The sequence below is a fragment of the Mytilus trossulus genome, chromosome 7, assembly GCF_036588685.1.
Source record: "Mytilus trossulus isolate FHL-02 chromosome 7, PNRI_Mtr1.1.1.hap1, whole genome shotgun sequence".
NCBI classification, from domain to species: Eukaryota; Metazoa; Mollusca; class Bivalvia; order Mytilida; family Mytilidae; genus Mytilus; species Mytilus trossulus.
The window spans coordinates 4,155,833-4,171,341 of NC_086379.1; the positions used below are offsets into that span (position 1 = coordinate 4,155,833).

A 15,509-nucleotide genomic window follows, 5' to 3' on the forward strand; every position below is an offset into this window, starting at 1 on the left:
AGAGGGGAAAGTCATATCAATGGACTTAAGTAATGTGTCATTTACAAAAGTATGTCAATTGATGTATACAAAATTACTACAAAAGAATCAAAGTTGTAGAGGGGTTTGACAGTCCCTTAACACACTCCCACGTCCATTTTGATGGAATAGCCTTAACAAGTGTTTGCTTTACTCCTGTATACATTGAGATACGTGATATTTAAGCTCTTTCTTCCTGTGATACTAGTTATCTATATGTTTAAGGATAGGTGATAACTTCTAATTACTTTGTAGAATTATAGATTATCGTTGATCATCTCAACGAGATTGATTTTCTCGCTTGAGCTGGAACAGCGAAAGTGAGAAAAGCAATCGAGTTGAGCTGACCAATGATAATCTATTTATCGCTATTTTACCTATGACGAGGTTGTCAATTTCATGTCAATTTCGTTAGTAACGCCACGTGCCTGCTTAGTTTCTAGTGATAATTTTTCCATCTCAAGCGAGAAGCATGATATGAAAATTATCACAAAAAAAGATCAAAAGAAAAATGCACAAAATAGCGATAATACACACTATTATGAATAACAAAAAGGGATTTCAAAACATTATGGATGATGCTGGAACCTCCCACTCTTTTTGCAACAAAAAGAACCAGGATGTGTGCAGCAGTTTAACAAAAGTTATTGCAAGCAAATTAAAATATTTCTAAAATTAATAAACTACCGTTTTTCTGCTTTAAAACATATATATATGCATTTGGCTTCACAATTGACATTAAATTGTTTACAATGATACTTGACTGTTCAAACATTTGGAGGTCATTTACACAGCAGGAACTTACTGTAAATTCAGAAATTATTGCGTGCATTTATTATTGCAATTTTGTTTGTTTAGACTTAAATGCGATTTGAATTCTTATGATTTTGAAAAAAATCCTGTATAATTCATATGAAATATTTCAAAATACAAGTTTAAATTATTGCGTTTACAACTTTGTCGCATTTTTCGCAATATTAAAAACCCCACATTAATTTCTCAATTTACAGAATACAAAACTGAAAGATATTTTCACAAATTGAACACACCATTCACTCTTCTTGGCTCTCATTATTCATTCTACAGTATTTCATATGCAGTCTTAATAATAAATTAAAGTTGTTGGCGTTACAAGAGATCTCTATGATAGGCATTTAACAATGAACAGCTTAAGGTCAATTTGCCTTGCACCATATTCTATCAAGCCACAAGTCCAGCATTCTTAGCCATCCCAAAGAATAAACTGTTTGAATCTTTCAGTAAGTTATTTGGTGAATCAAATTCTTTGATGACGCCAGCATCTAATACCATTACCCTGAAAGTAAAATGAATAAGCTTTATAATAAATCTGATCAAACACTTTCCTTGAAAGAATCTGACAACATTCTACTATAACATGTGTTGGGACAAATATTATTCACCAATAAAAAGGCTTACTCTAAATTTTTAAAGGCTTGTACCATTGGAACAAAACCTGAGAAGTCTGAAAAGGTCTTTAAAATATAATTTTCATTAAAAAGATTGGAAAACATGATTTTGCAATGTATCATTTTTCTGAAATAAGCCTTATTTTTTTTTTTTTCTTTCTTATGCAAATTAAAATATATCACATATATATAAAGTCTAAATGCTTTTTTTACAATTTGATATTCACTGTTTATTTTCTATGTTTGGTAATTTATTTTGTCTTCATGTTGTTGCTGTCTCATCAAAGTATACTGGTATCCCTTTATTTAAAAAAAAAACAGGCTAAATGAGACCTAAGACATACTGGTTCCTATTCTTACTTTGTATAATCCATTATGGTATTAAGTCTATGTGCTATAGTCAATATAGTACAATCAGAGAATTCTGTCCTGATCGTGTTCTGTATGAGGTCATCTGTCTCCAAGTCTACAGCTGCAGTAGCCTCATCTAGAACTAGTATTTTGGTCTTCCTCAACAAGGCTCTGGCTAGACACACCAACTGTCTCTGACCAACACTGAAATATAAACAGGATTGATGATGAATCTGATTAAACACAACTAACTCTGCAGAAGACAAAATAAGATAAAAGCCTTTTTACCTGTAAAATAAACAAATATTTGTCAATGAATCGTCTTTTAAAAAACCTCCTCCATTGTTTTTATTTTGATTTGGTTAATTGAATATGGGATCACCCACTTTTATATTCTGACCACTGAATGGTCAATACTTGACTGACCAAAAGCAAATATGTTTCAATTGTCTAAAATATTTTGGGAAGTGTTATCCTTAATTGGCTATGAGCTTGGCTCATTGTTGAAGGCCATACTGTGACCTTTAACTGCTAATTTCTGTGTGATTTGGTCTCTTGTAATGAGTTGCTTCATTGGCAAACATACCACTTCTTCTTTTATAATAACCAACATCTGCAGTTCAAACCTCTGTTATAAAAAAGAAGATGTGGTATGATTACCAATGGGACAACTCCACATGAGACCAAAATGATACAGCTTTCAACAGTGAGCAAAACCCATAACACAAAGTCAGCTATAAAAAAAAAACCTGAAAAGACAATGTAAAACAATTCAAACGAGAAAACTATTGCATTCATGATGATTTTCTTCTTATTGTATATAAGATTTTCTCCCCATGTTTCATACAATCTTACCTGAGGTTTTCACCACCTTCACTACATTCATGCTGCAGTCCCTCAGGTAGGTTACTGACAAAAGTTTTAAGATGAGCATGCTCTAAAGCTTTCCATAGGTCCTCATCTGTGTAGGAACTAAATGGATCTATGTTCATCCTCAGACTTCCAGAAAATAACACTGGATCCTGAAAAAAGAAGAGGTATGACCTCAACTATGAATAAACTCACAATTACACGGATTCCACACAATTGCAATTCCATTAGTGAATTGGATTATCTCCCCCTTGAACATGCTGGGACCAGAATTATCTCCCCTCTATCAGTTGGTCTGAAGAAGTACATAGGGTGGTTCTTATATGCCAAAAATAAATTGCAAAACTTTTTCTTTTACTACTAATTCAAGGTAAACCAGTAATAGGGAGGTGTTTCATACAAATCATAAATACAATGATATTTGATTCTTTATAAAGTATTTCTGAAACAAATGTGATTTCAGGCAGTCCTTTCATTATCATAACTCAAAAATTATCAACCTATACATATTATTGACCTTTGACTTCTGACACTTACCTGAGGTATAATGGTGATCTTTGCCCTCAGGTCATGAAGACCTATGGTTGATATATCTATACCATCTATAATGATGTTACCCTGAGATTTCTCCAGAATTCTGAACAGGGCTAAAGTCAGGGAGGATTTACCAGCACCTGTCCGTCCTACTATCCCAATCTGTAAAAAAAAAAAGTCAAAAATTCTTCACATCATAATTAGTTGTTATGTTCTGTGAATATCAATAAAGTAAATATTTACTATAGGTTTGTATACAGACTTTGGCAAAAACTGTGAAATTAAATATCCATGAAAATACAATGTTTCCACAGTTAACCATGTGGTGTCAATGGCAGGTCTTTGACTGTTTCTATTAAATCTTATTGTTGAGACATTTTTTAGACTACAGTCAAACCTGATTAAACCGGACCCTGAATAAACCAGCTTCCTGTACATTCCGGCCGAAAATGAAAGTCCCATTTTTTTCCCTTCAAAGTCTTTGTTAAAATACCCTTTGTAAACCGGACCCTGTGTATTCCGAATTCCGGTCTAATTATGAAGTCCCAATACTCTTACTTACATTAATTATTACCTGTCAAAACCGGTTTGTCTTATTAATTTAACTGATCGATATGCAATCAAAACATAATTGTTTACTTTATACAATATGACTTTTCAGGATAATTAATCAATTAGTCGGGTGTTAAACTGTGAAGTGTACTTTCAATCGTACAGTAGTGAACTGTATTATTTATTAAAACATTATAAACGTGTCAATTAAACGACAAGACACACCGAATATATCTTGGATTTAACTTACGTTTTGTAACGTTAACTTGGATAAACAAATTTAAATCGCAGCATAAGAAATTTACAACGTGATGTCAAAAACCTGGGTTCCCTGCTGTGAACCCCTAAACAAATTACCTTGATAATGAAAACCACCCAGATGTCAACAATCAATGGGTATAGTAAACTGTACGACAACGTTTCAATAGTGATGAGATAACGTTTGATAATATTCTGGCTTTTTGATCGGCCATTCCAACATTTCAAATAAATGATCAAGGAAGTAAATCGAAACTCTCGTCTCACAATCCAAACAACGCGAGCATTAGGATGCAAATGTAAACAATGGAAAACGAAGTGAAAATATTTTAATTGATCAGATATTCTTTACTATCAAAGAGAACTTTTATATGCAAACTATCGGACGTCACAAGTCATTAACTTCCAGTCGATACGGAAACCTGAATAAACCGGCTCACTGCCTAAACCAGCTCTTTTTCATAGTCCCGTAGCCGGCCGGTTTATACAGGTTTTACTGTATATGGATAAATTAAAGGTTGACGTATGATATTATTGTATTGACCCCTGTCCATTGTGGAAGACTGAAAGTTACCCTCTGTATGTCGCTTTTTTTTTTAAATTTTATGTTGGGTGGTTGTTCCTTTGGTATGTAATCAAATATCTATTTTCATTAAAAAAAATCCGATGTTATATATTGAATTATAAATTACAAAATACTCTTTAAAAGGCTCAAAATTCATTTTTGCTGCTCCTCTTTTGAATAAAATGGCAAATTCCATGTTTGCAAATGGACATAGGCATAAAGTTTGAAATAATCTATGGAAGTTTTATTGAATTATGTCATTATTAATGAAGATTAAGGACATTAGATCACATGGCTCCCCTTTTTTTTTTTTATTAATATAGATATAGCAAAGTCAATCTTTTGCAAAGGGAGACCCAATAGGATATGATATACATGAATACTTTGTCTGCAATATTTGTACTTCTTCCATTTTTAAAATCTTGCCTTTTCAGTTGGGTCTATTTTACAGGATATCCCTTTGAGTACCAGGTCCAGACCTTCTCTATATCTGACACCATAGTCATTGAATTCTACACATCCCTTGTCAGGCCAAGAGGAGGCTGGCTTCTTATCCTCTATCTCCCATGCAGCCTGAAACAGCAGAACATAACCAACATTAGTATTATAAATGGGGAATGTGTCCATTGGACACAGATAATGGCGCTGCTTATTTATAAGATTATAATGGGACATAACTCAAGAACAGTTAAAGTGATATCACCCAAATTTGTACTCAATGTGTTTTGTGGTATACTATTTACCTCTGTAGGAGTTTCTGTGTATTCCTTTACTCTTTCTACAGCCACAATATTTGTCTCTAATTCTGTTGTCATTCTCACTAACCAATTCAATGTTTGTGTCACCTGTAATGGTAGTAGTATATTAATCTCCAATATAAACAGAATTAATACGATATTGGTATCAAATATGAAAAGTGTCACATAAAAACATTAGAAGTAACATTTTTTACTTAAAAATAACTAATATTTTTTTTTAAAAGGTACCAATTAAACACTATAGTTAGATCTTTGAATATTTTTTTTATTGGTACTTATATTGATTTTGTTTCTAATAAATCAAAACTCAACTGAAGATGAATATTGTTATGCAGTTATGAAAAGGTATGGTCCTGCATTTTGTACTTATATTTCCGCATTGCACAAGGTCATTCTTTTCTAATAAAATTGAGAATGGAAATTGGGAATGTGTCAAAGAGACAACAACCCGACCAAATAAAAAAACAACAGCAGAAGGTCACCAACAGGTCTTCAATGTAGCGAGAAATTCCCGCACCCGGAGGCGTCCTTCAGCTGGCACCCATAACAAATATAAACTAGTTCAGTGATAATGAACGCCATACTTATTTCCAAATTGTACACAAGAAACTAAAATTAAAATAAAACAAAACTAACAAAGACTGTTTGTGACCTTCTTTACACTATATCCATTGGATGTGCACAGATTGATACTTTTGTCTGGAAGAACATGATTTATGTATAAGTTGATCCTGGCTTTAAATTAGTATTTAGTGATTAAAGGTTCTCTGTGATAAGTAGTTTTTGCCTTTAGTTTTTATGTAAGTTTTTTTTGGCGTTGTACCAATCTGATGGTCAAACCATTTGCAACTGATTTTATAATTTTTTCCTATGATATATTGCAACACCACTGTCCCAGGTTGAGTGCTCATAAATTTGTACTGTTATACCACTGTCCCAGGTTAGGGGAAGGGTTAGGATCCCGCTTACATGTTTAACCCCGCCACATTATTGATGTATGTGCCTGTACCAAGTCAGGAGCCTGTTATTCAGTGGTTGTCGTTTGTTTATGTGTTACATATTTGTTTTTCGTTCATTTTTTTACATAAATAAGGCCTTTATTTTTCTTGTTTGAATTGTTTTACATTGTCTAACAGGGCCTTTTATAGCTGACTATGCAGTATGGGCATTGCTCATTGTTGAAGGCCGTACGGTGACCTATTGTTGTTAATGTTTGTGTCATTTTGGTCTTTTGTGGATAGTTGTCTCATTGGCAATCATACCACATCTTCTTTTTTATACTAACCTGCTACACTAGCTACTCTATACATGCCTATAAAGTGAGATTCCTGAAATCCAGTGGTTGTTATTGGTTGATGTCTATCATATTAGTTTTTCCTTAATTCTTTTTGTCATAAATCAGGATATTAGTTTTTTTGTTTTCTTTTTAAATGTTAACATTTTCCCATAATGGGGCGGTCCTCTTATAGTGGACTATACAGTATACAGTATGGGTATTTCTCATTGTTAAAACTAGTACAGCTCCCTATGAAGCTTAATATGTTATGTTGTCAGATGAATATAAAAAATTCTTACATTTAAAGCGTAACTTATAGACAATCCAACAATCCCTGCTGTCAGGGTATCTCTTCCAACCACAGCAAATAGACAGGCAAAAAATACAATACAATTACCAACAAACTCCAGTCGTATAGCTAACCATCTGAAAAATAAAACAGGTAAAAAATACAATACAATTACCAACAAACTCCAGTCGTATGGCTAACCATCTGAAAAATAAAACAGGCAAATAATACAATACAATTACCAACAAACTCCAGTCTTATGGCTAACCATCTGAAAAACAAAGGAACATAGCATTTTTTGTATAAAATATCACCTAGCTAATCACATTAATAGTGCATTGGACATATCTTCATAAGAAATTAATCCTTTAATTTTAATTCATTTATAACAGTTTGTTGGTTAAACAATGCATCAAATTTTCATTAAGTCTGGAAAATCATTATTGTTCTACTTGTGTTGTGTTAAATTAAATAAAATACACAAAATTTTCTCAATTGAACAAATATAAATTCCGTCAAAAGAGATATAAAGAAAATATTGTGCTTTATATTTATGATCAAACGGTCATGGCAGTTAGACTAGAGTGGTTTACAAGAAGAACCAGACTTCTAACATGCAATCTTACCCTAAAACAAAGATGGTTGTCTCATACTGACCTGTTGGCTATTACACTGGGAAAATAGCAGATATTATTCTCGTCTACCCTTTCTTCTGACTCTGCAATGAATCTTAGTTGTTGTTGATATGCTCTGATAGTTGTTACTCCTGTGATTGTTTCCCCAAAGTGGGAGTAGATAGGGGATCGACTCACAGACTCTAATCGTTTCAACTGACGAGATGTGGCAACATAAAACCTCTGTAAAAAAGAAATATTTAATTTATAAAATAAATAATTTGACTTTTGCTAAAATCTCAATATGTTAACTTCACACCAAAATTGTTTCTTGCTATAATTTTAAACTAAAATATTACATCATAAAAAAGTATTTTGATACATGAAAATTCAAAATATAATCTAAAACTTTCTCAAAAATTAAAAAATTACATCATACAATATAAAAAGCTTTGATGAATTAAATTCAAAATATAATCTAAAACTATTTCAAAATATGTTTGAATCATGATTTAAATTAAAATAAAGTCCAAATATTTATAAAAATTAAATAATTGCTATTAACTTCACTTTTAATTTATCTTCCTACAATTGTCAATTAATGATAGTTATTTGAATATATATATATTGATGCAGGATAAATTTGGGTTAGTATAAAGCAGCATGCAAAGCTAGGAAAATATAACACAAGCATAAATAGCATGCAAAGCTAGGAAAATATAACACAAGCATAAATAGCATGCAAAGTTAGGAAAATAAAACACAAGCATAAATACAGTGATATACAGTGAGCAGAATAGTGACAAAAGCTAACATATAAAAAAAAAGTGAGAGGGTAAAATATTCTAAAGAAAAACCAAGCAGAGCTAAAAAAAATGCCATTCCAACTTTAAAATAGTATGTACTATTAAGTATTGTAGTAACAACTGTCAGAGTCCATTATATACTGTGTAAAACTCTGCTTATTAATTTGATTGATAAATGGTACAGGAGGTGCGTTATGTCACAAGATTCATTGAAATATGGTCCTAAACTATAAAAAAGAAGATGTGGTATGATTGCCAATGAGACAACTATCCACAAAAGACCAAAATGACACAAAAATTAACAACTATAGGTCACTGTACGGCCTTCAACAGTGAGAAAAGCCCATACCACATAGTCAGCTATAAAAGGCCCCGATAAGACAATGTAAAACAATTCATACGACCATGTTTTACTATGGTCATGCATTTGGAATGGATCGATGAATAAAATATACCACAACTGATTTTTTTAAATAACATTTTGATATCTATGCCAAATAATAACATCTTGATTATTTTTCTCACTGTATATCAGATTAGAAACATGCACATGCATATAAGTAAAATATAACTATGGATGGTACTTAGAAATAATTTGTATAAGAAGTAATTTATCATAGTTTTAAACTGTCTTAGCTTAAATTATATTTTTCAAAATATACTGGATCAATAATTATAATATTTCACAAATCTGGAACAATCTTGCCAAAAAATGGAGAAAATTTTAAAACTTTTTTAGTACAAGTTTTAAATTTCAAAAGTGCCACAAGCAATCAGATGGAAATGCTTATTCTGATGGACACAAAGAGCAAGAATAACATTTCATTTCAAGAAAAGTAAGAAAACCTATTTTTTCAACATGAAAGTAATGATATAACTTGAATGATTCAACTTTGATGAGGTTCATACAATTAGTGTTTCTGTTTGGACAAAACCAAATAGGCAACTGAGCTTGAATCCAAATAGACTTTCCAGACAAAATAAGTGCTTCTGAATTATCCCATACAATAGGTCAACAGGTAAAGTAAAATCATAAGAGTTTGTTAGCATGAAGCAACTGAAAACCCCAAAACAAAGCTGATGTCATATAAAGTTTTCTTTAAACTCTAAGCATATATATTATAACAAACCCTTTTCCTTCCTAAATAACAAAGAAACAATAAATGTGGAAGAAACAAATCTTATCAATAATATAAAGGTTCTGCCAAGTTTTATGACCAATTCCAAGGTGTATCATTGTTTGAGAAAACTTGGAACATATAAAATATATGATTCTATCTTATTGTCAGCTTCGGGAAACGAAAAAAAACCTGTTTCTGATAAGCAATACTTTTGTTGGTCAGAACCCTAACAGGGGATTAGGTATTGATACCTGGATATGATACAAGGGTTCACTTTGATCCCTTTTTCCCTTCATCCCATTTATACCATTTCAATCATATGAATGTTTGAATTGCTGATATATAAAGAAAGAAGCTATCATCAATGTAACTGATTGTTATAATTCTTTGACAAAGTATTTAATATCAAGTGATATAACATTCATCCATAATCAGAGCGGGTCTTAATTCCTGATACTATTATCCACAACTTTATAAAAAATCTAAAAAGAGAGATCAAACTCATCACTTAATAATTGTCTATATATAGAGACAGGAAATGGGGAGTGTGTCAGAGCGACAACAACCCGACCATAAAGCACACAACAGCCGAATATTATATAATGTATATATTTTCTTTCATTTTCTTATTTTAAGGTTTGCAAATTTTCTAATTGGGCTCTTGTGACTTTATGTTATTGTCTGTTAATAATTTCAAAATGGATGGATTTTTCTATCAATAAGATTTTCCAATTACAAATATATATCACAAATAAATGGAGCAGAATTAGTAATTAATTTCATAGGTTGTTTTTTTTAATTAAAAAATTAGATCCTTAAAAAAATCTACAAGAGAACTACCATGCTTTCTAATTAGTGTTCTTATTAATCATGCAGCGAGATATTCGTCTATTTTTCAGCAGACACTTTGACAACATAAGATACAAAATGCTAATTTTAAGCCAAAAAAGCATATACTGAAAATATTTAATTTCTTTACCAGACTTTTTATAAAGCAATAAGGCACAGCATTGCAATTCAAAAGCACCACATTAAATACATTTATTAATAATGGCAAAACACTCATTAGTTAATCAATATTCTTGCAACTGGTCATTTCTGTTCAGTTTATTACAAAAGGTATTGCAAATATCAATTGCTATGTATTGAAATCCAAATTGCTTAGGTGAGACACAAGTCTGACTTTTCTATAATTCAGATTTCAACAGCAAGTATTTTTTAAACATCATGCGTAGACCTGATCAGTTGCTAAGAAATTGGTATGCACAATTGAGTGGCATGTGCTGTTATATTTCTTTTAATTTAAAAGTGGGTTATTTCATTTCATAAAATATTGATATCATTTTGAATTTTTCAGTGTTTTAGCTGTTTTATGTCAAAAAATAAAATTTCTTCACTCAAAATAATCAAAATGACTGGGTGCAAATAATTAGTTTAGTTTTATAAGTGTGTACAACAGCCCTCTAGAGATATAGGCATCTAAGCTAGATTATATCAAATTTGAAAAAAAAGAGAATTACCATGACAAAAAAATATAAAACACCCATTGGAATCAGAGCTATTATAAACAATGGTGTTCCCATGGTAATCACAATCATGGCACCTAACACATTAACAAAACACAAGAACCAATTTTTAAACATTTCCGGGACTTGGATATCAATAGCATCCACATCTTTTGAAAATCTATTTATAATTCTTCCAAGTGGTGTTGTATCGAAAAAGCACATGGGTGATCTAAAGACGCCGAGCAGGAGAGATCGGTGAAGCTTGGAGGTAGCCATGTTGGAACCAACTGCTAAACAGATTCCAGCTAACAACGTGAAGATGCCTGCATGGAAAAATAAAATGTAATGATGTTCAAAACAGAGAAAAAAATCATTATTCGATGATAGTTAATCTTTGTTCTATTTCACATTGATTCAATAATGTCAACCAATTTTTTAGCATTAGTTCATTTCAATTTCAATTCTATCAGTCTTTCATTGTACAAAATTGAAATTTTTATAGCTTTTGTAAAAAGCTTGTCTTAGGTTCCTTCACTTCATGATTACCAGTAGAAATAACTAATGGTGATGGTCTTACAAGCAAACCCTGCATTTCTTTAAAGATGACTGAAACAAGATTCAACCAAATACTGTAAAAAAAACACGAGACAGACATGAAGTAAGACAGAGAGCCAAACAAACATCTAATAAACTAACAATTTGCAATCAACTATGAGACAAGGAGTTCAAAGATTTCACATACATTTAAATATGACATTTTATCCAAGAAATACACAGGCTAGCTACCTGAACTCATAAGAAATAATCATAATAGTATGAAGTACATGTTTACTGAAATGAGGGTCCAGCAAAAAGCTGTATTTTACTTGTTAGAAAGTTTATTGGACTAATTACAAAAACATGAAGAAGAAAAAAAGATGTGGTATGATTGCCAATGAGACAACTCTTCACAAGAGACCAAAATGACCCTTAATCATAAAAATGGAATAGGTAGACAGCTCTCTCACATAGTTTGCCAATGTCAAAAAGACCATTTGCATTATTCAATATTTTGCTTGCTAAAAGAAACATGCTGGAGAAACACATTTAAAGCAAGCATGCTGAATATTTTTAAGCCTTGGTCATGATGATGTTAAGCTACAAGCACCATGTTAGAAGTTATTTCAATTACTGAATCAGTTAGTATGATTAAAGGAGATGTGAGTAATATGACCATGAGTCTGTGACACAACACAAAAACAAAATAAGTCTTCTAAACAACTGTCGTACCGACAGGGCCAGAGATAAAAAAAAATCTTTTTTTTTAGTCCAAAACAGGTCTTTAACAATAGGCATGTCAAGTTTGACATTGTCCAAACTAAAGTCTTCAACAATAGGCATGTCAAGTTTGACATCATCTCAAGTCTTTCAAAGATTTGATTGATTATTGGTGTAAAATGCCAATAACAGCAACATTCACTAATATATGACCTCTGTCAGTTTTTACAGGTGGATTATGAAAGGTTGCCTAGTGACAACAACCTCTGGCAGAAAAACTAACAATACTAGTTGATTCAACTTGAATTTCAAATGCATTTACCAAGGCCAGTTAGATAGATATAAATAATTTCAAAATGGGTTCCTCGTGAAATTAAAGAGACATAGAATGACTTTCAATGAGACAACTATACACCAGAGACCAAAGCAGCTATTGGTCATTAAATAAGGCCTTCAATAATGAAGGAAAACCCTTTACTCAAAATAAACTATAAAAGAAGGTAAGAATGTGATGATTGGTCGTAATAATGTTTTTTCCTGAAGAGATTTATAACACATTTGAAAGGTATACACCAAAAGTGTTATAGCCATTATTCTACATTGATACTTGAAGTGTTTTATTTTTTTGCAATGCCACTAGGTATTTAGGATGTGGATATAGAAAATAACATTCAAATTCAGGAAATAATTTTGACTAAAAACCGTAAATAAAATAAATGTTTATAAAATAAAATATACAAAAGATCAGGAAGGGCATACATCAGCTAAGCATTCAAGAAATGTCTATATCTAACCAAATGCTGATATTTGTTAAGAAGCTGTACATGAGTGCAAATAACATCCACAGCAGCATCTGATAAACATTTCTTAAACCAAAAAGAAATTGTGGAAAATATGAGTAGCAACACAATTACCTCTAAAAGATTTTATTTATTTACAAATCAAAATATGTCATTTTCCTTTTGATATCTAATATATTATCAAGAACTAATAAAATTATAGAAAATCAATTGCAGTCAAGTGCAATTTTTATTAAATGATGAAAACAACTAACTAAGAGAACTAGTTATGCTGATCCTTTAAAAGATTATCAACTTTCAATGATATTTTTAAACATCTTGTAAATTCCATTCAGTAATCTATCCTTTTTTTATTTCCTCTATTTTCAAATTTATACTTGTTAGTAAATCAAATGCTACTGAAGAGTTCATGAAAAGGGAGATAACTCTTACAACAAAGACTACCTGAATGATAAAGTAGACAACTCCAAAAAATGGCAGCACTGTTGCAAATAAAGGTGTAGTGTAAATGACCACACCCAGATTTGAAAAGGTTTGTAGAATCACATTCAACATGGATCTCATTGTAAATGGCACCACAAGGTCAATTTCTAAAATGTCAGCCGTGTATCTGTTCATGATACGCCCCATTGGTGTCTGATCAAAGAATGACATTGGTGACCGAAGCAACACAAACAGCAGACGACGATAAAACTTCCTGGAGGCAATGACTCCACCAATGGCCATCACATAGGCAGACAACATTACCAAGAGACCTGTGAGAGAAAAAAAAGGCCTGATAAAGATGCTGACCTAATTTACATCAGACAAATATATGTATCTCTTGGGTGTTAGCCTTCCTAACCTTCACAGTTCAAGCTTACATAAAAGTCTAAATACCTAGACAAAACCAGATAATATAAATAATAGAGAGCTATGGTGAAGTGGTTAGTGCATATGAGTCCAAGCACATAGGTTCCTCGTTTCTATCCCCATTACAGGGAGAAAATTTCAGGGACTGAATTTTCAGCTCTCCTTTTATCCCATTTGAGAGTATAGTCTTAGGACACAATGATAGTCTGTTGGAAGGGGATGATAAATAGTTGAAATACACATTAAGAACAAGCAACATCTCTTCCACTTAAAAGACGATTTTGTAGATTTTGAAAAAGAGCAGGCTAATGCCGCTACAAAGCAGCTCTAACACCAGCAAAGTGGAAAGGAATAAATATAAATTGTAATAACTTGTTTCCAAATCCATTATAAGTAAATAATGTTTAAACTAACTAATAGAAACTATTTCAGCAAGTTAAGAGAGACTGTTTTATTCCTGACACCTGGTTTTTTTAAAGACAAAAAAAAACTCTAAACCTTTTTTAAGGTACTGTTCTGTTAGTATTTCAAGTACAGGGATCAAATACACAACACAATAAAACATAGGATTCAATATGAAAGAAACCAAGAGTTTAAGGAATGTATTTTGGAGCAATGAACTAGTACTAATGGATGTTACAAAAATGTTTAAAAAAAATCATAGTCATATTTGCTTATTCAAAAGAGGTTCAGTTTATATGGTAAACAGAAGTAGAAAATGAAAAGAAATGAATACATGTCATGCATGTCAAACTGTGTCACACCATATAGTATAACCAGAAAAGCTATGACTTGTAGAGAAAAATGTGACCAAATTAGGGACAGATGGAGGTGGAGAAATAGACAATCAAATTGCCCTTCTCCAGAACAGTGGTATAAAATGACGAATTTTCTTACATATAGCAGACATTTTACCTCAAAATTTACCCTATGCAAACATTTCAATGTATTGCTCTGGGCTATGTAACTACAAACAAAAAGTGACCTATATACATTTATGTGCAATTTGGATATTTAGAGAAATGTTGGCATAGTTATGATAGGGGTCTCTGTGTAAGAATTACTAATTCCATGATACATTATATCAAATTTAGAATTTCAATTATTTTCAATGTCCATTTCTTCATAAACATGCTATTTCTAAATTTATCAAAAATTGGGTTCCAAAATTACTTGTACTGAACATGCTTCAATAACAAACATGAGAAACAGTATCTGCCTGGCTGCTTTGTCCATACAGAGAATTAATCAATTTCTTTAATCTTGCTTTCAATATTTTCATTAAGAATAACTGACAGATAGTCAGATTAAAAGAAAGATAACATAACGAAAGAAAATATTTGTTTGTTCATTGTTTTTGAAAATCAATGTGATCAGTCATGACATATGAAGGTCATAGAAAAAATCCCTTTATTTTAACTTCTTCAGAAATTGCAGTTGATTGACTGTATTATTGTTGGAATGCTATAATGGAAACATTGATAGTTCCTTATTTCAAGGCATTGAACAAAAAATTTGTTTATGTGCATATTAAACAATGGACACAGATAAATTCATAACACAATTGTGTTTTGATTATGGTGATGTGTTTGTAGATCTTACTTTACTGAACATTCTTCTTGTTACAATTATCTCTATCTATAATGAACTTGG

The 15,509-nt window shown here is 31.6% G+C and overlaps 1 protein-coding gene across 3 annotated transcripts in view; it reads right to left on the minus strand.

Annotated features, from left to right (window-relative positions):
* Positions 1–542: 542 nt before the first annotated feature.
* The window catches only part of LOC134724501 (multidrug resistance-associated protein 1-like), a 55,130-nt gene continuing 40,163 nt past the window's right edge, over positions 543–15,509 (minus strand). For 2 of the 3 annotated variants that reach the window (XM_063587555.1, XM_063587553.1), the window contains exons 24-31: positions 7,556–7,755; positions 6,909–7,035; positions 5,319–5,420; positions 5,002–5,148; positions 3,204–3,362; positions 2,652–2,818; positions 1,806–2,000; positions 543–1,333 (exon numbers count right to left, since the gene is read on the minus strand). In XM_063587555.1, coding sequence (XP_063443625.1) covers positions 1,219–1,333; positions 1,806–2,000; positions 2,652–2,818; positions 3,204–3,362; positions 5,002–5,148; positions 5,319–5,420; positions 6,909–7,035; positions 7,556–7,755 — 1,212 coding nt within the window. In that variant the 3' untranslated portion in view covers positions 543–1,218. Of the gene's footprint in view, positions 1,334–1,805; positions 2,001–2,651; positions 2,819–3,203; positions 3,363–5,001; positions 5,149–5,318; positions 5,421–6,908; positions 7,036–7,555; positions 7,756–10,959; positions 11,271–15,509 lie in introns of all 3 variants that reach the window. The other variant, XM_063587554.1, reaches the window with a different exon arrangement.